We start from the raw sequence: 23,701 nt of genomic DNA, 5'->3' as shown, positions 1-23,701 counted from the left end.
AATAATAATAATAATAAATAATTCCTTGCATTCCAATAGGGTCTTCGCACCATTCGGTGCTCGGACCCTAATAAAATGTCTATAATTCGTAGAGACACCACATTTTAATCTAGTATTGGCAACACTTGTGGGCACTTGAATGAAGGCTGTACATGTTGACTTAGTTTCTTTCCAATTTTTGAAAAATAAGTTATCCAAGTAATTCAGCTTTTGTTTGTTTTCGATTTATGACATTACAACTGTCTTGTTGACCTTTTTATAGTCTCTACTTCTAAACACAATTGTTCTTTCGATAGAAGCGCAGGACTTTATATTGCAGTGAAAAAATGAAAATGAAAATGTGACAGTAGCAAAAAAATTATGAAAAACTGATTGAGGTTCAGAAAGTTAAGAATAGAATTTCAAATCTCAGCATAAAAAAAAACACAAAATCACACAACTTACAGTACGTGTTGAATTGGTTTATGTTTAAAGCTTCTTAACTTGTACTGTGAAATTGCACAGTAAAAACCCCAAAAATAGCCTTAATAATTTCAATAAACTAATGACAAGCCTAACTGACAGCTCTGAAAATAATACTTTTTTTGGTTTCTCTTTATAGTAATTCAATTATTGTCACTCAAAAGCTGAGCCTACTATGGCAATCGTGTTCGCTCTATCTGCCAACAAAACTCAGTCATGTCGAAAATAGCTTTCCTTCTACTGTAAGAGGCAGATGGAGGAGGTTAAAGTAGCAGGAGAACATTTCTGCCAGGAAATTAGAAATATGAAAGAAGTCAGACCGATCAGTCATTTGGTCTCCGCAAAAGAAAACAAAAACATGATTATTACTATGAATGGAGAACAATGCATTTTGTTCCTCAGCTTTAGCCATTGAAAGTTTTGGTTGATGTTGAATAGTTTTGTAGATTTCATGAGAACATGATCTTGTGTCTTTTGCTGTTTGCTACAACTGTATTTTCCCTGTTGTGGACATTATGAAGGATTTTTTTCCACGTGCAGTTTAAGGTGCAGTTTCAGGATGGTCATCTGATTGAAAGTCTTCCCACATATCTTGCAGCAGAAGGACTGCTCTGTGATTTGCTCACACTGGTGCCTTTGAAACATAGTGAAACTATCAAAGCTTTGCCCGCAACTTGCACATATAAAGCTATTTTGTCTGGCGGCGTCCCCAACACCACCATCCTCATGCTTGCCCGAGGCGGTCATCGTAAATTCAAAGAAGCCTCCCTCGTGAGTCCTGCCACTCACTGAGCTGTAATCATTCACAGACACCTCATGAGTAAGATGCTGATCATGTGGCTCCGCTGCTAAAGTTAAATCAGAGCTTCCTGGCTGCATTCCCAAGACTGGATACTGATCAATGTGCATGACACTTTCCTTTTCTTTGTTGTTGTGAAAAGCCAGATCTTTGACTGAGGATGCGTATTCCTGCTGCTCACTGGCTCCGGCAACAGGACTGAGGTGATACTTGACATCTTGCAATAGCAGACAGACTGTTTGTTCGGGGGCATCATTGCTCTTTTCCATCCCAGATGTCCACAGCTGACTTTGGTCCGGTGCTCCTGATCCACCTTCAGTCCCTATCTGACCCAGAGTCTGAAAATCCTCCCTGTTTGGCTCAAGCTTTACCGTTACAGTTTCCTCTCTGACTGTCTCGCTGTATGCAGGACCTGGTAACTGTTCCTCTAAAGTGACCAGTCCGTTCTTGGGTTCCAACAGGTTCTCCAACAGTTGATTGTCAGGCATCGTGAAGATCAACTGAGTAGCCTCGGTCACGTCTGGATTCTCCCCTTTTCAGAGAAAAAGACAAAAGAATTAAATGAGCAATCAGTATTAATAGACTAACTTTTTGTGTTCTTAAGCCCTTTTCAGACACGGGATTAATATGGTAAAATGAATGGATTCTGTCATTCAGATGTAAGTCACTTTGCCATTAATGTTCCTCATGGTTTCCTTAAGACATACCCACGAAAGTGATGTAAAAAAAACCACAGCACATATGCAATATTCAGCAAATGTAAGATTGTACAGTGTAAGTGATGTATAATGCATGTTAAAGCAATAATATCAATTAGGGATATTCTGAGTCCAATTGCAAGGGATTAAGGTCAGTCATGGCATTAGATTTAGTCTAATTCTTTGTTTTCATCAATTGTCACATGGACAAATACAACAAGCCACATGATGGCTGTTTCAAATGACACTGAGAAATAAAATGACTAACCCAGTTTATCCCAGCTCGATTTAATGTTTGTGCACTGTCTGGATGTCATTATGTCTAACAGAAGACTTTGTCATGGTGCCCCTTTGCTAGCTAAACTCCCACAGTGCTCACTACTTGCCAACACCAGTGCTTCCACTGGCCGCTACTGTATTAAATAAACAGCGAGAGGCTCCAATCAGGCACTACAGCTAATCTACAATACTTGTGTGTACAATCCATGAATATGGTATCAGATACCATCAGCAGCAAAAAACACCAGATCTGTAAATCCCGAATAATAAAAATGATAATAATAATAATAATAATAATAATAATATAAATGACTAAGCTTAAACTACCAGCTAGATTATCAAACTATTCAAACAACATAAAGTCTAGTTTATTTCTGATTTCCTAAACTTTTAAAGTTCTGTCCACGTGTGACGATAATCTAACTGCAACTATAAGAAGAGTGAAATGAAAATATCCTGACAGCTGAAATGGAGCACAGGACTCAACCTGAGGATGAATGCTAAATAACAAATAACGAACTGCTGCTGATTAACCACTGATATGACGTGACTATTATTATTCATTTCATCTCAATGGGAAACCCTGGGTTCTGGCATTTATGTGGAAGTTACTTTGACAAGTGCCTCCCACAGACAATGCATTACTCCTACACAATATTAGTCAGGTGGTCTTAAAGTTGTGGCAGATTGGCCTATTTTCCTTAAAATAAATCTATTTCAAGACACAGACTTTACACCTGCATGTAATCTCTGGAGACATGACAATAATCAGGATTTTGCTATTTTGTGCAAATTTGTTTAAATCATCCTTGGCTTAGAGTACGTGATGCGAGTTGTATTGTTTCAGGTATGTTAATAACAAAATGAAAGATAATCAAGACAGCAGTGGGTTTCTTAATAAAAATTAGTTGCATCTCTAATCTTTATTTGGAGTGACACAGTTTGTCTCTTACCATTTCTGTGTGTCTTCATGTGGCCCTTGAGGCTGCTCTTCTGGTTAAAGCACCTCCCGCAGATGTGGCAGCCGTACGGTTTCTCCCCGGTGTGAATTCGTAAATGTCTTTCAAGGTGGCCAGCTCGCTCGAAGATCTTGCCACAGTACGAACAGACGAAGCATTTCTTTGGTTTGATCACCTGAAAAGATCTGGGTCTCCTCTGTCGGCAATGATCTATCGAGGCCTCTGTTACACTGTGTAAACCTGCTTCACTTGGCATCGTAAGTGTGTCTGAGGATCTGTAAGGTGTCTGGGAGATCATGCTGGTTTTGATTTCCCTGTATGGTTTCCCTGGGAAAGAGAAGGTGCTACAAGAAGCTTCAACTGGTGATTGGAGTAACTGAGCTATCCCTGGGTAGGAGGTCATGTTCTGTGCTGAGCTGCTGAGAAACTCTGTGCTGCCCAATTCTTGGTTGCTTTGTAATCTGGACATCCACTGCTGACTTTCTCTCTCCAACACTGTGAAGGTCTCACTGAGGTTGTCAGATCCTTCCCTTGTCTGCTGATTTCCTTCGTTAAACAGTGGTTGTGTTATGTTCTCCTCTACGGGCTCAGATTTTACCTGTACAGGTGTGGGCAGAATGTCCTCAGTCTTATGATGTAAATTTCCAGCCTGACTCTCCTCTTCGGGGCGTTGTGTTTCAATACAAGGTATCACCTTCGGAGCCGACTTCTGTTCGCCCATTTGGGTCTCAACTAGTCGAGACTGAACATCTGTTTGAGCAGAGAGATAAACATTTTACCAGAAACATCTACGACCATATTACTATATACCTGTAAAATCCATAGAAAATCTGTAGGATCTATAAATGCTGGCAAAAATGTATTAGAAGTAAACACAAACAAAATCAACCACAATTAATGTTCAGTTAGGTCATTCATTCAAACATCGAATACAAACACTGCAAAGTCTGTGTGTAAGGCATGAAGGTGGCATCATCTGGTGCATTTGATTCAAAGGAACATTTCAAATCAAAACCACAACAGATGAATATCCATAAGGCTGAGAATCAGAAACAGATGATGAGGTTTGTATCCCAGATGCCCCCCCAAAAAACATCTGAAATTCTTCTTTGCAACTTCTTAACACAACACAATCTGCTGATGTCTGACTGAACTTTAACCAAACATATGTTAATTTGTTTTTAATATTCTGCATGATTTCGTACACATCCATAAGCAGCTTAAATGAAATCAATATAATTTACTCAAACTGCTCAGTCAGTTATTAAAGCTCAGTGAAAATACCTTTCTTTTCATTTTTGTGACCATATAATTGAAATTAAAAAAGTATTCTGTTTTGTTAAGTTTCATTGTAACATGAAACTACACATGGCTCAGAAATTATCACTAGTTCACTTCTACATTGTTATTATTTAACTCTGGATCAATGCCATTATTAAGAATTAACTTTGATATTTTCATGCTTTTATAGTTAATAGCTCCTGAGATATTATCGTTCAACCGTAACCTCAAATTTCAATGTGTGGAAAAATATGCTAAAAATAGGTTGGCAGGTAGTTGTTTCTTAAATGTCATCTCAAAAAGCACTTGACATACATCAAGCTGAAATGTCACAAATGTCTTTATAAATATCCATATTTCATGTTCTAAGTACTTCAGGCAAATGGAGATGGTCGAGCAGAAATTGTTCTAAAAATCTGATGATTTAAGATGGAATGACCCAAAATGTGTTACAGGGTGACATAAGTAACAGAAGGGAAAACCTGGACTTTAAACAAGGCCTATTAGTCAGGTAAAGAGCCATCTTTGCTGTGGAGGAAAATAACTCTGTTTGGCGTGGACATTGGGCTTTTTAAGATTGCAGACCTTTTAAACACTCAAAAAAGCTACACTGCCTGGCCAAAAAAAAAGTCGCCACCTGGATTTAACTAAGCAAATAGGTAAGAGCCTTCTATTGGATAATTACTGCAGAGATGAATATGTTTCATTTGGCAACAACTTATTTAACCCTAGGTGATGCAGTGAGGAGCTTCTCATTTCTTAAACAACCATGTTGGAAGACATGTCCTGTGGTCATGGACAGAATGTTAATCTGTCTCAGAAGGGTCAAATTATTGGCCTGCATCAAGCAAGACAACAACTAAGGAGATTTCTCAAACTACTAAAATCAGGTTAAGAACCATCCAATGCATCATTACAACCTGAAGGATAGTGGTGAACCATCATCTTCGAGGAACAAATGTTGGTCATGTGGTCTGATGAGTCCAGATTTACCCTGTTCCAAAGTGATGGGGGCATCAGGGTAAGAAGAGAGGCAGATGAAGTGATGCACTCATCATGGCTAGTGCCTACAGCCCTGTGGGGGTTAGAGTTATGATCTGGGGTTGGTCAGGTTCAGCAATGTTATCTTCCTAAGAATGAGGTCAGCTGACTACCTGAATATACTGAATGACCAGGTCTTTCCATCAATGGAGTTTTTCTTCCTTGATAGCACGGGCATATTCTGAGATGACAATGCCAGGATTCATGGGGCTCACATTGTGAATGACTGGATCAGGGAGCATGAGACATCATTTTCACACATGGATTGGCCTCCACAGAGTCTTTGGAATGTGCTGGAGAAGACTTTGTCTGACTCTCCCATTATCAATATAAGATCTTGGTGAAAAACTAATGCATCTCTTGACAGAAAAAACTGCTGTGACATTGCAGAAGCTTATCAAAACGATGCCATTGGGAATGAGTGTCATATTCAAAGCTAAAGCGGTCCAACAAAATATTAGAGTGTGCGACTTTTTTTTTTTTGGCTGGGCAGTGTGTAATACATGAAAGAAAAATAAAATCCTAAAAAAGTGTAATAGGGGCTTTTTATAATTTCAAACATCCCACTAATACCATTTCAGTAACTTGTTATTCCAGTTTTGTGCATTAATTCCTCAACCAATCAGTCTGTTTACATCCCTTTTTCCTTATGACCCTCAATGCTTCCACCAGTGTCTGCATTACTGCTTCATCATCTGTTTACAAGGTTATCAGCAATATAATTTGGCATATTCACAAATTAATCTGCAGGGTAAATAAGTCTTTATTCAAATATTCCTGTCTAACTACACAAAGTGCTGATATAGTAAAAACTGACTTAATGCCATTTAATTAACTGAGAAACTGATATTTGTAAGCAGTGTTTTATTGCATACACATACTTAGCCTGAATTAAAAAACAGATAATTAAAAGTTGAAACAAACCTTCAAACCTGGGTGAAAAATATGTAATCAGTCCAAATGTGTCTATAAGAACAACAGGTAATCCTGTGCTTCAGTGCAGCAGCTGGTAAAATGAATTTAAAACACCACTGAGGAACACTGAGTAATCAGAAGAATTAACAACCATTTCAATAATTTATTTATCATTTCAATCATTATGTAATCAGAAATACAAAAGACTTAATTTCCCCACGGTAAAAAGAAAAAGTCTTACATTACAGCACAGTGGATATTTTGGGGTTCTGGCAGGTTGATTAATTAATTAATGATTAATTGCTATATAAAAATAGCCGTTTGTTGCCGCCCTGCCCAACTGACATCAGCGAATTAAGCTTCTGAAGTTCTCCTCATTAATGCAACCAAGAGAAAACCAGCGACCACTACTCGCTAAGTCTAAACCATCTGGGAAGTCGTGTATGGAAGCGTTTTGGATTCAATACCACAGATGGAAAAAACTGTGGATAAAGCTGTTGGCTGACACTTAAAAAAGCAGCTGCAGAATAGAAAGAACCAAACCACATCCATCTCACACCAATACTGTAGACTGTAGAATGAATTCTAAGAAACTAGTACATTCTCATTTGTCTGACGTAGGTAATTTAAAATATTAGCATCCTTGGAGGTGTATTTTATGGGGTGTAACAGCTGTTAAAACTATTGTGGTCTCTAAATTGAACACAAAAAGTGCATCAGAATCTCTGTGGTTTACCAAGTTTGCCAAGTATTCTCTGAGGTAAACATTGGTATGCTCTATTTGCATACATTGGAAGGAGTTCTTAATCACGGGTCTGCATAACTGGCCCTCAGTGCATGCCATGCCATGCTAATATTAGCAGAATTAAAGATTAGAGCAGGGGTGTCAAACATGTGAACTGCGAGCCAAAAGCCCGCCGGATTGGACCCGCCAGAGGGTCCAATCCGGCCCGTGGGACGACTTTGCAAAGTGTGAAGATTACAGAGAAGACATTAACTGCAAATTGTAAATTTATAAAACTCTAAATTTAAAATAATTTCTTGACCTTGACAAGTTGTTTTGATCATAAAGTAAAATACCCTATTGCTCAGTGTTATTTTGTACCTCGTTTTAGTCATATTTTGTCAAGTTTTTGCTGTTTTTTTGTCTGATCTTTTGTCGTTTGTTTCATGTTTTTGTCATTTTGTGTTTCCTTTTTGTCTCATTTTTGTCATTTTGTGTTTTCCTTTATTCATTGTTTTTTGTCTCATTTTTGTCGTTTCATGTCTTTTTTTGTCTTGCTTGTGTCGTTTGTCCATTTCTTTGTCACTTTGTCTCATTTTTGTAATATTTTGTCTTGTTTTTGTCATTTTGTCTGACTTTTGTTGTTTTGATCATAAAATACTATATTGTTCAATTCCAGATACCTGTGACTAAATGTTTTCTGCCTTTGTAGATACTCTGATCCGTTAGTTGTAATGTGTAAAGGATAAACTGAGGCCTAACATTTTTGAAATTGAACTTATTTTTCTTAAGAAATTTCAGGTTGTTCATAATGTCTTGCAAAAGATAATTCCTTAAATGTGAACATTTTCAGAATGTACTTTTTTGCACTAAAACAAAGGAAAAATTTGGAGTTGTTGTTATTTATAGGTTATTATGCTCTGATTTTACTGGTGCGGCCCATTTGAGATCCAATTGGGCTGCATGTGGCCCCAGAACTAAAATGAATTTCACACCCCTGGAACAGAGCATCACCTGAAGGTCTGGAGGACAGTTTGAATGCTCCAATAGTTTCACTGTTGCATGCCTGAACTCAGGTTTGACCTTAGTAATTAATATCAAATGGATGTTAAAGATAAAAGACGATCTTCCAAAGCCAGCCGGGTGAACTCAGCTGTTAGCAGGAAACTTTTCAATCCCCATCCCCCCTCTGACTGTCGTTCCACTTACACCACAATGTTTTTCTCTGCTTAGTGTGATACCGAGGAATGTCACAGTCAGAGAAGTCCAGTTGTGAACTGAACCGAGACTTCCAAAACGGAGTATAAAAATAACGCGTCAAGAAGCACAACCAGCTAGGAGTGTGTCAGCGAGACGCAAACCCTCAAATTAAGAGAGATGATTAACCACTTCTCTGCATCATTTCTCTATCTAGACCAGTTTAAAACTGATTCCAGGGAGGACTTCCGGCAAGATGGCACAGAGAGTAGCTGAGTAGTTTCGAACTCCTCTAAGTCGGTTAAAATAGCTCCACTAAAACTACCTAACTCGATATGCAAATATTTCGAATTTAGTAATGAGTGGAGATAATAAGAGAAAAAGCCACAAAAACAGCAAGAAATCAACACAAGAACAGCGAACAATGGAAGGAGTCCCCAAACGCAACCAAGCTGACCCTGATGACGAGACGGCGGGGAAAGTTGACTAGGACCATGCCGAGGCCCTCCAGTCCGAGCTAGCAGACATTAGTTGAGACATAAAAGACTTCCATCAAAATCTCCAAGATGAACTACAAACATTCAAAAACGATATAAAAAGGGAAATAAAACAAGAATTGACTTCGCTCCGAGAAGATATTGACCGCAAACTCAGAGAGAGTAACAGAGAATTACAAGAACAAAAGACAAAGCTAACCGAAGCACAGGGCATAGTGGAACTGGAGGAGTGGAACACCGAGGCTAACGAAGCGCTGCTGCATCTGCTCAACTGTACTGGTCATATGCAAGACAAAATAACTGACTTGGAGGCGAAATCATGAAGAAATAATATCCGCATATTCAGTCTACCAGAAGAAACAGAGGGAAGCTCTATGATTAACTACTTTGACCAACTATTGAGAAGAGAGCTGGCGCTTCCCAGAGAAATGAACCTGCAGATCCAGCATACACACAGAGCATCACCGCAGAAGCCGAGCGCAGGTAACCCTCTGAGATCAGTTATAGTCAACTTTCTTCAGTTTGAAACCAAAGAAGTAATCCTGAGAAAAGCATGGCAGAAGAAGATGAAGGTGGGAGAAAAGGTAATCCAGTTTGACCACGACTACCCATCAGAAATAGTCCAGACACGCAGAACATACTTGGACATAAAGAGAGCACTGAGGGAGAAGGTAATCTGTTTCCAGACCCCGTATACAAAAATACGAATTCACTGGAATGACGGAGTAAAAACTTGTAACGCCAGAGAGACCACACGGGATATGAAAACAAGAGGATTCACACTGGATATGCCGAAAGATGTCGATGAGCGAGAGGGGAGACTCCGTGGAGCGCCGGGATGGCAGCGAAGGAGAGGCAGCGGCACGAACCGGGACACAGCACAGCGAGCGGGGGAAAAAACTACAGGGATATCAGAGGAAACTCCAGAGATCATCGGGAGTAAGACACAAAACGCTTTCTTTAAAAAACTGCTTGTGGTAAGACAAATAAAAAGACTATAAGGTGTTGTGGTAAAAACATGACTAATACAGCAGGGACCACTCCATGAAATTGTTTAAATTGATACGTTGAAATCAAAAGTAATACACAAGTTAATAGCACAATATAGGAGATTATCACAACACTGTGGCTTTAACTATTTCAATTCATCACACGCCGGCAGAGAGGAAGAAATGTTAAAAATGTTGGACACTTCTAGACTGAGGACAGGTCCACATGGTGGCTACATGTCACTGTCTAGGGATGGGCCCTCATGGGAGATGAGGATTCCCTGTCCACCCACCAACAGGGACTATGGGGAAAGTAGGGTGACCCCCATACGGAAGTCCGATACAGTTCGTGTTGTTCAGAATTGTTTAGTTTTAAGCTGCTTTGGAGAACATCTACAGACAACGGCTCAACATAATGGTACATAACAGTATGGAGGTGCTGTCAGTAAATGCTAAAGATTTGAATTCACCTGTGAAGAGAGGAAAAGTTGTAACAAAACTGAAAAAAGCGAAGGTACAAAACATATTTCTACAAGAGACCCATATATCACAGACACAGCATGAAAAAATATGGTTTTAGGAATTCATTCTACAGTTCATATAAACAAGGACATAGAAGAGGAGTGGTAACATTATTCTCCAATTCAACTAAATTCTTATGTGAAAAAGAAATGCAAGATAAAGAGGGAAGATATGTCCTAGTGAAGGGAAGACTAGAAAATTAACCTGTTACCCTGGTGAATGTATATGCACCCCCAGAAAGTGACAAGCACTTTTTTAAATCCATGTTCAATATAATAGCAACAGAAGCAGAGGGCATACTAATCTGTGGAGGGGATTTCAACATAGCAAGAAATCATAGTTTTGATACAACAAGCATAAGGAAAAACAAAAGACAGTTGGCTAAATTTTTTAAGTTCTCCCTAGAAGAGATGGGAATGAGTGACATATGGAGAAACCTCAATCCTTCAAAAAAGACTTTACTCATTATTCATCAACTCATGGGGTCTACTCGAGGATTGACTACTTCTTTATGAACATGGATGACAGATACCTTAAATAGTAAATATCTTGTAGAAGACAATAAAAAAAAGAAATCAGACAATATATAGATGAAAATAATAATGAGGAAGTTGACCCAACAATAGTATGGGATGCTTTGAAAGCAGTTGTCCGGGGAAAGCTCATAGCAAGGAGCACATTACTAAAAAAAAAATAAATAAAACCGCTAAGTACAAGAACTGCACTGAAAGGTGAACTAGAGCAGCAAAACCAAATTACAAAAGAACAGAGAGTATATCAACAAATACAGGACACTAAAAATGAAATAAACAACCTCTTATTAAGTGAAACGGAAAAAAGATGTTTGTTTCTAAAACAAAGCTATTATGAAATGGGTCCTAGATCAACCAAATTACTAGCAAAACGCATGAGAAAACAACAGGCAATAAATACTGTATAAAAAATTAGAGACCCGGACACCAGTAAGGTCACCTACAATCCAGAAGACATAGATAAAAAATTTTATGAAAAGTTATACACACAACCACTGGCTGCAGATGTGAAAGAAATTGAAACTTTTTTAAATCAACTAGACCTACCATCAATCGGAATCTTTCAAAATGACATTCTAACAGCTGCTATCACCAGTGAAGAGATAACGGAAGCCATAAATTCATTTAAAAAAAAACAACAAATTCCCAGGTAGCAATGGCTATCCTGCGGAATGGTACAAAATGTTTAAGGAAGAGCTGATACCAGTACTGCAAACCTCTTTCAATTGGACTCTAAAAGAAAACAAAATGCCTCCAACATGGGCAGAAGCAATAATCTCAGTTATTCCAAAAACAGGGAAAAATAAAGAAGAATGTGCAAACATCGACTACAAAATATATACATCTATTATTTCCAAAAGATCAACTTCCTTTCTATCAGATCTCATTGATGAAGACCAAACAGGCTTCATAAAAGGTTGCCAAACTCAGGACAACATCCAGAGAACACTTCATATAATAGAACAAGCACAAAGGGAAAAACAAAGCACTGTCTTGGTGAGCACTGATACCGAAAAAGCGTTCGATTGTTTAAATTGGAGGTTTCTCTATAAAGTATTAGACCGAATAGGATTTAACGAGATATCAGTACAGTTAATAAAAACATTATACAAAGAACCTTCAGCCAGAATTAAAATAAATGGAAATCTGACTGATGAAATTAGGCTCCAAAGATCTACCAGACAGGAATGCTGCTTATTACTCACCCTCTTTGCTATTTTCATCAAACCTTTGGTTCAGACAGTTCGGCAAAACAAAGAAATAAAGGGGGTCACAATAAAAGACACAGAACACAAAATTGGACTTTTTGCCGACGATGTAGTAGCCTTCCTCGGACAGCCAAGCAGAGCACTTCCAGCACTGATGAAGCTTTTGGAATCATATGGCGATTTATCAGGTTACAAAATAAATATTTCTAAGACACAGATCCTCACAATTAACTATACTCCACCAAGGGTAATCCAGGAAACTTACAAATTAGAATCTTAAATCTATTAAATATTTGGGTGTGACAGTCACTCAAGACCCATCAAAACTTTATGAGGAAAATTACAAAACACTAAATCAAGATATACGAAAAGATATAGAAAGACGGTCCACTTTACCACTAGACTTACTCAAGAATTGAGATAATAAAAATGAATATGTTGCCCAGATGTCTGTACCTGTTCCAATCATTGCCTGTGGAGGTTCCTCAAACTCAGTTCACAATGTGGGACAAAATCATATCTTGATTTATTGGGAGTGGTAAAAGACCAAGAATAAGATATGAAACCCTCCAGCTGCCCAAAGATAGAGGTGGAATGGCTCTACCAAAATTAAAAGAGAACTTTTATGCAGCTCAACTGAGACCTCTTTATTTTTGGTACAAACCAGACTATGAGGATAAGTGGAAAGATATTCAGAAAGAAATAAACCAACAACCGATTCAAAACATAATTGGAGATAAGGAGCTGTACAGAAAATTCAGGAAAAACATGGATCCAATAACAAGTCACACACTAGACTTATGGTTAAAATATTAAAGTCCAACAAATGTCTCAACGAATCCAAAAGATTAAAATGGGTTGCTTATGATAGCAACTCTGAACCAGGCCAGTACGACCAACGATTTAAACAATGGGCAGCGAAAGGCATGACAGCTTGGTGTGTTTTAGAAAATGAAGGGCGGCTGAAGAGTTTCCAGAACTTGAAAGGAAGGTTTGATCTGGCGACACATGACTTTAACAGATATCTTCAGTTAAGTAATTACTACAGAAAAGAAGTCCAGATGGATCCCTCCAGAAAAGTGAATGGTGTGATACAAACTACAGTCAAAGCATACAGGGAAAGTAATATGAGAATACTTTCAGCAATATATCAAGCACTAAATTTACACGATAAACATACAACTAATTACATAAAACAACTGGGAGAAGGAACTTAACATGGAAATTACAGATGATGATTGGCTTAATATGTGGAAGATTCATCACACATCCACTAGTTCGCGGATATGGAGGGAGTTCTCCTGGAAAAATGTGGCACGCTTCTTTATTATACCAAAGATAAAAAATAAACAATTGAACCGACATCAGAAATGTTGGACAGAGTGTGGAGAACTTGATGTAGCTCACTCACATTTTTTGGAAATGTCAGAAAATAACAGTGTTTTGGGAAACTGTATGTGAAGCTACACCAAATAATGGGTTATAAGATCCCTTTGAGCTGCAGTGTGCTTTATCGTTGTAATTTCTCTGAAGAGAGTGTGATGGGAAATGACAGATATTTAATCAAAACACTGCTAGTGGCATGTAAAAAAGCCAGAACGAGAAACTAGGGGAAAACAGGACCACCAAAAAAGAACAATGGTTGAAAATAACTGAGGAAATCTACATAATGGAAAAGTTAACTCACAAACTGAGACTACAGGAAGCACAAATGGACAAAAAAAATGGACTAATTGGACTGAATACAGAACTCGAAATGGCAACGTTGGAGGAGAACAAGGGGAAAATTATGATTAACAGGACTGAAGGATGATGTAGCTGCTCTGTTACTAGCCAGGCATTGTTCAATTGTTTTGTTTGCTCATTTGTTTTTCTTGGTTTGTGTAAGCACATAAAAATAAATAAAAACTTGAGTGAAAAAAAAAAAAAGATTCCAGGAGGAAGTCTTTAATCTTCCTGTCGTCCAGTTGAATATAATAATCGTACGAGTCCCCAGACATCCAAGATCGGTCACCCACAAATCTGTGAGCCTCTCTAATCCTGCAGAAGAGTCCTTAATCCCCAGCAGCTCCACAGCCAGAGGGCCCAACCTCCCTTAGCAGGAAAACATCGAAGGAATGTCTTCATCCTCAAATTTATATTCAGACATTTATCTGGAGATTGCTCTAATGTGCAGACTCTTTTGCGGCAACACCCAGATTTACGCACACATCTAACCTATTTGGCACTTGAAACCTGCCAAGTAGAACACCGAGTCCTTCTGTGAGAAAAGCTGGGATTGTAAAGTCACCAAATCATTCGAGGACGTTTAAAAATTAGATTGTGTTGGAGCATTTTCACTGAACAGGACTGAGTCTAGGTGCTTGCACAAGAACGAAAAACATGCCTTACGGTGGTTGCAAAACATGATCTTGTGTTTTCCACAGACACAAACAGGGATAAGGCAAGGATATTTCAGATTCTAGCAGTTTTAAACCAGTTTGTGTTCATTCAAGGAAGAAAAATGAAGTTTTTACAAGATTAGAACTTCGACCTATCGAATACTTTGGGGGCTCATTTGCTGCCTTCAATACCTGCAAACATTAAAGATCTTTTACAATAACAGAAATAATGCATTTGTTGTAAAGCTGCAATGATTATTAATTAATTGTCAACTACTTGATGACTGGTTCATTAGTATGAGGAAGACTTTAAGAAATAACAAGTCACAATTCTCAGATTCTGATTCCGCCATGTTTGCCCTTCGAACACCCAAAACCCACCGGCAAGTTTGAAATGCTTGCTGTTTTAAAAAAAAAAAAAAAAAAAAAAAAAAAGGAAAGGAAAAAGTAAGAAAAATTACCCAACAAAATAGGAGCTAGAAACTATTAAAAAATTTACTGAATTGTCAGATTTTTAAGTTTTCCACCATACTTGTCCTTGGCTCATCTGTGAAACGCTGATCGATCTGGAAAAATTAAACCAATCTAAGCTTAAAATCATGACATTTCATTAAAATCTAATTTTTCTACGTGTCTAATTTGAAATTTCACCACAAATAAACAACGTGCTTGAAATAGATTCTGTCACAAAACAACAGTGAAGCCATCAGTGATTCAGCTGTGACCAACAGTCACGGGACAAAACCTTTGCAATTTTTCGTCTGAACTGCAGGTTGTGTTGATGTGGTGCACCTAAAATTTGGTGACCACATTTTGTCTAATTAGATTTAATTTTACAGTATTCCAGCCAGGACAATATTTTATTTTAAATAAGGGACAGGAAAATAGCAGCATTCCGAGGGGGAACTGTTGACATCTCCAGTGTTGCGCCTGGGTCACCTTAGGGGGAGGGAAACGGTGGCACCCCAGATGTAACCTGTAGTGGTTTGCGATACTGCAAGATTTGGTATCCATCCAATACCAAGTAAATACATGGCCAGTATTGCCGATATAGATACCGATACTCCAGACTAACTTTTTCAGTAGTACTGCTTTAAGAAAATTTTTTTGCAGTTACTTTTGTAATGTTAAATATGATCTTTTAATTCCTCCACGGTTATTGTCACACTGATAATAAAGTGTGACAGACATCGTCAGTTCGTCGCACCGACCTGGTCCCACCTGGTTACAGGTGAAACACCTCACTAGCTGAACTTCTAGCAACTAGCTTACTGACAGACATTTACCGATGTTCCCTGAACGCTTCACAGCGCAGACTGCGGTAGATGCTGCTCAGTGGCTGGGTGATCAGACAGGTGTGAGAGCAAAATTTACTTTGAAAAGAGTGAGATAAAGTGTCCTCATAAAGTGTCCTCATTTCAGAGTAGTCCATGATGGAAGCGATTGATTTTATCCACGTGTTGTTTTCTATGAGCAGAGAAAACAGCGCACATATGTGCGCTATGTCTTTTAAGAAGGGAGCGCATTTTACATTTTAAAGGACGCAGTCAATTGTTTTCTTATAGTGGTTAGAAGCTAAAAATCACGACTGTGATTAACGATTATTTAATTTTGTAGCCCTGCTACAGCACTATTGTCTCTGGTTCAGTATCTTCCTGCCTGCAGTCTGATCATCAGCTGTGTCTCAGTCGTACTTCTCCTTCTCTGTCTTCTCTTTACTCAGTGTTGGTTGAGGAACGTACAACAGCTAAACAGCTTGTTTTACACATCAGGCAGGAACAGACTGACAGAGCCACTGAAGAAATTAAAGTTATACTTTCCACCACTGTGATGTATGATGTAGCTAAGCCTGTTTGATTGTTTTTCTGGCGCCGCTGAGTCACGTGACGGTACAACATCCAATCACAATAGGAGGATTAGCTGCTGCTCCTCAGACAAGAGGACCACTGACAGCCAGGTTGCCTGTTTGTTGAAGCAGCATCAGTGCAGACATACAGGACAGAAACTGAAACTAAAGTATCGCTATCGTTGCACTGGTATTATTCAATATCAATACCAACGCTGGTATCGATATTATCGATAATTGGATGGATGCGCCCACCTCTAGTAACCTGGAGGACGAAGAGTGTGCCGAGTGTCTTCATTGGTGTGCATTATCTCCTGTATTTTGCAGATTAGTACGGTTAAAAATTGCTAAAGTGTGCTTATGACTTATCAAGCCTTAAATGTTAAATCACTGTGTATCAGTGAGATGTTGTTTTAAGTGATGTTTAAGCAAAGAAAATTGTTACCAATTGAGGATATGTTTTTTTTTTTAAAGAGTTTTGATAATAATAACTGTATAAAGAGTTTCTAAAATGGTATTTACATTACCTGAAAGTGCCTTGTCCTTTTAGGAGTTTAGACAGCTAAAGGAAGCTTGTTTATAAGACAGTTGTTATACTGTACTGATTTAGAGATGATTGTATCCAGCATACTGAAGCAGTGGAATGTGAACAGTCTGCAATATATAATTTTGGATTAACAGAAGAAAAGGTAGACAATATTGCACTTATGAGGACATTGATACCAGGATGTTTGCACAGAATGATGAATGTTTTCTGTTAATTGAAACCAAAATAATACAGATGCAACCCGGAGGACAAAGAGTGTGCCAAGTGTCTTCACTGCTGCGCATTTTCTCCTGTATTTTGCAGGTATTCATTTTTGTTGCTGTGGTCCTATTCTTGGACCAGTAACATTTACACAAAGCTGAAATTAGCCAAATTAAAAATGTAAGTAGTAAAATATCTATAGTATATGGAGTCACTTTTTTCAGTATTAGTCACACCTGTGGTCTGTGTAGTTTCTCATTCATCCAGGTCATGGTTATCCAAAGTTGTTTAAATCAATCCAACTGGACTTTAAGAAAGTTCCTTGAAGACGTTTCACCTCTCATCCAAGAGGCTTCTTCAGTTCTGGTGGTGGTTGATGTTGCCTCAGCTTATAACCACTGTGAGGTGTGGTCAGTGCTATTCATATTCCGACGACCATTGCCAAAGCCCATCTGGCTCCTCAACGATTGTCGTTGGGAACCAGGGAGTGACAAAGGGGGTAACATCAACCACCACCAGAACTGAAGAAGCCTCTTGGATGAGAGGTGAAACGTCTTCAAGGAACTTAAGTCCAGTTGGATTGATTTAAACAACTTTGGATAGTCACACCTATGGGCACTTTGTACATGATGCTTCCAGATTTTAAAATACTTTTTAAATAAATAATCAGAGAAATTCAATTTTCATTTATAACTTTCTCATATAGCACACAAGACATTTTTGAGTCATCTCTACTTCTAGTCAGGATGTTTTTTGCTTCCTAAGAGGTGCAGGACTCAATATTGCATTGAAAAATGCTCAGAAACTTCATAAGCTTCAGATGGGTAACTGTGAACTCTTCTGTTTTCTGCACTAGTTAATGACAATAATGTGGTTATTTTTGGGTCGTGGACCAAACAAGACATTTCAGCAGTTTGGTCTTCTGCAAACACAGATCCACCATTTTCTGACATTTCATAGATCGAACAACTACTTGATTATTGAAGAAATCCAACAAATTTACATATAAACTGGCAAAGAAAGAAATCACTAGTTGACTAGTTAATTTCTTATCTCATATCTACCATTCAAAAGTTTGAGGTCACTTAAAAATGTCCTTTTTTTTGAAAGAAAAGCATTTTTTCTCAATGAAGATAACATTAAATTAATCACAAATACAGGCTAGACATTATAATGACTATTGTAGCTGGAAACAGATGATTTTAATGGAATATCTACATAGGGGTACGAAGGCCCATTTCCACCTACCATCACTCCTGTGTTCTGATGATACATTGTGTTAGCTAATGGTGTTGAAGGGCTAGTTGGTGATCAGAAAACGCTTGTGCAATTATGTTAGCACATGAATAAAAGTGTGCAAAACATGGAACACATGAAATTATCCGGGTGACCCCAACTTTTGAATGGTAGTGCATGTGGAGAACTAGTAATTTCCTGATGACCTTCGGAGAACAAAACTATAATGGCAGATGATGTAAAAAATGTTTTTTTTTCTCTTCTGGCTTAACAAAAAAAAAAAAAACATGAACCTTAAACATTCCCATACTTTACTTACATCTTCTGTGAATCTTCATGTGCTCCTTGAGGCTACATTTCTGATTGAACCTCTTCTCGCACATCTCGCAGCGATACGGTTTCTCTCCGGTATGAATCCTCTTGTGTCTCTCGAGGTGGCCGGCTCGCTCAAAACATTTGCCACAGTATGGGCAGATGAAGCCCTTCTTGAACATCAACCTCTTCACAGTCCTCCTTCGCACCGTGTTGTATGAGTTCCTGTACTGACTGTAGCCCAGCAGTCCACGGCTGATGAACGGACTGTGGTGAAACCCACTGGAGCTGCCACTGTTGCAGGACACGACCAGTCCACCATCCAAAGGCGTTTCAGGAAGACGCAACATTGAGCTCTGTCCTAAAGTCAAACAATCTGAGTTGTTGTGTCCGGTCTCGTTTAGCGTCATTGATCTCCACTGAGCACCTTCGCACAAACCCAACTCTTCTTTCGGCTTGTCAGGTTGTCTTATAACCTCTCCACCTCTATCTTCCACAGGTTCACATTTCACCTGAGCTTCAGCTCCAGGCAGGATTTGGTGGCCTTCATGACATTTATGAAGAAGGTTCCTCTCATCTCCAGCACCACTCTGACTTTCTGTGGAGAGAAGATAAACTTTGATGTAATTTTGTGCTGATAAAAACTGTGATTATCATCCCAAAAATTACACCTAACATGTCAAACAACTAAAACACTCCAATGACACACTGACTGACTGATCCTCTAGCATATCGAGAAATGGAAAATCTGAAGCTTTTCATTTAGTAGTTTTCATCAACAGGTAAATATGATTCTTCATAAACCTTCTTTAGGCTGCAGTGTTGTTAGGACTCATGTAAAACCGAAGAAATATGCAAATAAACCTTAAAAAACCACTACAGCCCCCACATGAGGATAAACAGGCAATCCAAACTGCACAGAAATTAATTCTAACAAGCTTACAAGATGAACTACACATGTAGGTATTATAATTAGGCCAAACAAACTTCCGCAAACCTTTAATTCAACCACAAATAAAGCAACTCCTTTATTGCCAAATGTCTACTAATATAGGCTGCTGCCAAATACAATCAAAAAATTGTACAATAATTAGATTGTTTTACAAGCTAATAGATTACTTTACCATTACAAGTCTGCAGTTTTAAATGTCAAAAAGCTGTTTAGAAATGGATGTTTGTCAATATGTCAAGGTGTCTTTATCAGAAGGATGGTTGGTAAAACCAAATCTCTGCTTAAAAGAGAGTTTTATAGACTTGCTTTTATGTGATGCTGTCTTTTTATTGCTTAATACGGTTGAAATGCTTCTTATTTAGTTTGTGTAAGAGAAGACAGAACTTTATCAAACCTGGAGAAAATGTACTTATGTTGACATGTTGCATCTTTTGTCTTCTTTTACCTTTATCATAATTTGACTATAATTTTGCATTGCTTTGTTTGGCTTTATTGTCTCACTTCTTGTAGTTATTTTGCTTTCCTACTAAATCCTACTTCTGCTGTCCATCAGAGCACTTTATAAACCATTATTTTTGAAAATGCTGTTAAAAATAAAGTTATTATTATTATTATTATTATTATTATTATTATATATTATCAGACTGGCCTCCCGAATGAATTAAAGACCTTAAAAAAATAGGAAAAAGCCCAGAAAAGTGTTGTGCTGGTGAATGATTTTTCACAATCTGGCAACACAGAAGCTGTTCTTATGAATAATTTTTTTTTTTTTTTAAATCACATCTAAAATATTAGTAAATGATTAATTAATCCTTGTAAAATCTATCGAAGTCAGAAAACTGAGAATCGTGCAGGTCCATCCTTAAGAACAGCTGTGTGATCAAAATCAGTGAGCACCTGCCGGGTCAGCACGGCTGTTTATATGGGTCTAGGGGTGGTCCAGCCCGGGTGGTGCTGTGCCAAAAAAAAGATTATTCGCTAAAAACTGATTATGCTTCATGTTTCAGCTGTTTTGTGCAGTTTCATGGAAGTAGACAGCTGCTTTTATCTGACTCAAGCAACCAAAATGTTCAAATATGCTTAATTTTTTTTTCAGTAGTCACAGCAAAAGTGTGTCTCTTGCAAAACTTCAGCGTTTTCACAGGTTAAAGTGGAATCAGGCCTTACATACTGGCTGGCCAAAAAAATTTAATTAAGCAAATAGGTAAGAGCATTCCATTGGATAATTACTGCAATGATGAATATGTTTCAGCTGACAACACCTTAATTAACCCTAGCTGATGCAGTGAGGAGCTTCTCATTTCCTAAACAACCATGTCAGAAGACATATCCTGTGGTCATGGAAAGGATATTAATCTGTCTCAGATGGCTCAAATTATTGGCCTGCATCAGGCAAAGAAAACAACTAAGGAGATTTCTCAAACTACTAAAATCCAGCTAAGAACCGTCCAACACATCATTACAACTTGAAGGATAGTGGTGAACCATCATTTTCGAGGTGCAAATGTGGTTGTCATGTGGTCTGAGTCCAGATTTACCGTGTTCCAAAGTGATGGGCGCATCAGGATAAGAAGAGTGATGCACTCATCATGGCTAGTGCATACAAGTCTGTGGGGCTTAGGGTTATGATCTGGGGTTGGTCAGGTTCACCAACATTATGTTCCCAAAGAATGAGGTCAGCTGACTACCTGAATATACTGAATAACCAGGTCTTTCAATCAATGAAATTTTTCTTCCCTTATGGCACAGGTATATTCCGAGATGACAATACCAGGATTCATGGGGCTCACATTGTGAATGAGTGGTTCAGAGAGCAAGAGACATTATTTTCACACATGGATTGGCCTCTACAGAGTCCAGACCTCAGCCCCACTGAGAATCTTTGAGATGTGCTGGAGAAGTCTTTGCGTAGTGGTCCAACTCTCCTATCATCAATATAAGATCTTGGTAGAAAATGAATCCAACTCTGTAGAGCAATAAATGTTGTGACACTGTAGAAGCTTATCAAAATGATGCCACAGTGAATGTGTGCCATACTCAAAGCTAAAGGCAGTCCAACAAAATATTAGAGTGTGCGACTATCTTTTTGGCCGGGCAGTGTATCTAAAATGAAGATATTATTTATATTGATGTTTTTCTATAAGCTTTTATCTCCTAAATGTAACCTCAAGAGTGAAATCAGTCACAATGTTGAGGCTGCACTCAATTTGGTAAATGTAAAATTGCATTATATGGGGTAAATAGGTCCTTTTAAGTTATTTCAGCGGGTAAAAACAATTGGATTGATTATCATCCAGGCCACAAAGCAGGTTTTTTTTTTTTTTTTTTTAAAGGCAGTAATAAAATGATATCTGTATTAACAAAGGCAGAAAACATTTAGTCACAGGTATCTGAAACTCAACCATCCCGTATTTGACTTTCTGATCCAAACGACTTGGCAATATCTATAAATTATTAAGTTTACATTAATTTCCACATCTGTCTAGTAATCTTGACCGCCTGAATTGACTCCCTATTATGGAAGAAGATTAAGTTATCTCCCTGCCATGTAAATATATAAAATTTATACATAAAAAATAGACAAAAGTTGTGACTGCAACATGGCTCCACCAAACCTGACTGACATTACATTGCACATATTGCAAGTTCAATGTCTTTAAATATTTCCACAATAAGGATTCATTTTCACAGAACAACATTCTTCAGGAAGTGTCTGAAGAAGCATTTTACATGAAGTGGGTTTACTAACCGTCTAATTTGCTCCTGGAACTTGGCATCTTTTTTACACACATGGTGTTAAATATAATTTTCAGACTGTAATTAGCATGATTTCTGGATGCCTTCTACATCTAAAACGAAGAAATTATTTTTCTTGCAGTTTTCCTATAAGCTTTTATCTCCTAAATGTAACCACAGGAGTGAAATCAGTCACAATGCTGAGGCTGCACACAATTTGGTCAATGTAAAACTGCATTACATGAGTTAAATATGTCCTTTTAAGTTATTACAGTGGGTAAAAACTACTGGATTTTTTTTTATAATTCAGGTCACAAAGCAGCTACATTTTAATAATAATTAGATTTTTTTTTTTAAAAAGCAGTGACAAAATGATATCAGCTCCAACAGATTGCAGTCACTTTTGGGCAGATGATCCCTCCATGCCTCCCACTCACCCTGTCCTCCTCCTCCTCCTCCGCCGCCGCGATGCTCGGGTCGCCGAGTCACTGCCTGCTGCGCCGCCCTCAGCTCTCCGTGCAGCAGCTCAATGTCGCTCTTCAGCTTCTGGATCTCGGAGTCCCGCTGACAAACCTCCAGCCGCAGCACCACCATGCCGTCCTCCACAACTTCGGCGATTTGCGCCGCCGCAGCTTTGGACAAGGCGTCAATCACGGAGGCGATCTGAGCGCGGAGAGCGACGCTTCCCGACATGATCACAAACCGGCCAAGAGGCGACAAAAGCTCAACTTTAAAGCCGACAAAAGTGACTCAACCGTCCGGCAGGCGGCTGGAAGTCCGGCGGCTGTGCTTAAGCGTGGCGGGCCGCTGAATGAGCCGCCGTCCGTCCACAGGTTGCAGCCATTTAAAGAGCTGAGTGATGTTTTTAATGAGCCGCTTCCAGCTAGCAACTGCTAATTGGTATAAAGACGTCTTCTTCTACGGTCTTAAAGGACGCTGACAGCTGCACGACCGCCACCTGCTGTACGGAGGGCAGTGGACAAACGCCGAATAACACGTCACTACTATCATGTTTCATACAGCAAACAACTGATGAAATGATCAAGAAAATTAATGGATCAATCTTTAATGAAAATAATTCTTAGTTGCAGATCCAGTTGTTACCCCGGCAACCAGTACTTTGTAAAAAAAAAAAAAGAACGTTTTTAACAGTAATACTTGTAATGATTTACTTGTATTTTACAGATTTTCCGTTTTGTTATATTACAGATAACTTGTAAAATCATTTTTTGTATTAATTTACATGTTAGCCATATGAAATTAGGCCAAAACTGTAATGTCCACATCAAAATCTATACTTTTAAAAATAAATGTACTCTTACAAAATTTGGAAATATCTACACTTTATGCACCTTCTATTTGTATACTGCACCTTGTTTGTGCTTT

General features: G+C 38.4%; 1 protein-coding gene across 1 annotated transcript; it reads right to left on the bottom strand.

Moving 5' to 3' along the window:
• Nucleotides 1-440: 440 nt before the first annotated feature.
• Nucleotides 441-23,220, bottom strand: LOC118469922 (oocyte zinc finger protein XlCOF8.4-like). The gene is made up of 4 exons (XM_035945736.2): nt 22,753-23,220; nt 18,635-19,225; nt 3,192-3,947; nt 441-1,793 (listed from the first exon to the last, which is right to left on the bottom strand). The coding sequence occupies exons 1-4, from the start codon at nt 23,006-23,008 to the stop codon at nt 976-978; spliced, it is 2,421 nt and encodes an 806-aa protein (XP_035801629.2). The 5' UTR covers nt 23,009-23,220; the 3' UTR covers nt 441-975.
• Nucleotides 23,221-23,701: the final 481 nt, after the last annotated feature.

This window comes from Amphiprion ocellaris, chromosome 10, assembly GCF_022539595.1.
Source record: "Amphiprion ocellaris isolate individual 3 ecotype Okinawa chromosome 10, ASM2253959v1, whole genome shotgun sequence".
NCBI classification, from domain to species: Eukaryota; Metazoa; Chordata; class Actinopteri; family Pomacentridae; genus Amphiprion; species Amphiprion ocellaris.
This window is presented reverse-complemented; position numbering and strand designations above follow the sequence as displayed.

Bases quoted from the DNA above. Each gene is read 5' to 3' on its own strand.
- LOC118469922 (XM_035945736.2), bottom strand. From the start codon at position 23,008: ATGTCGGGAAGCGTCGCTCTCCGCGCTCAGATCGCCTCCGTGATTGAC. The intron at 19,226-22,752 runs GTGAGTGGGAGG...TTCTCTCCACAG, and splicing joins AGGAGGAGGAGGAGGACAGG to AAAGTCAGAGTGGTGCTGGA. The intron at 3,948-18,634 runs GTAAGTAAAGTA...CTGCTCAAACAG, and splicing joins CATGAAGATTCACAGAAGAT to ATGTTCAGTCTCGACTAGTT.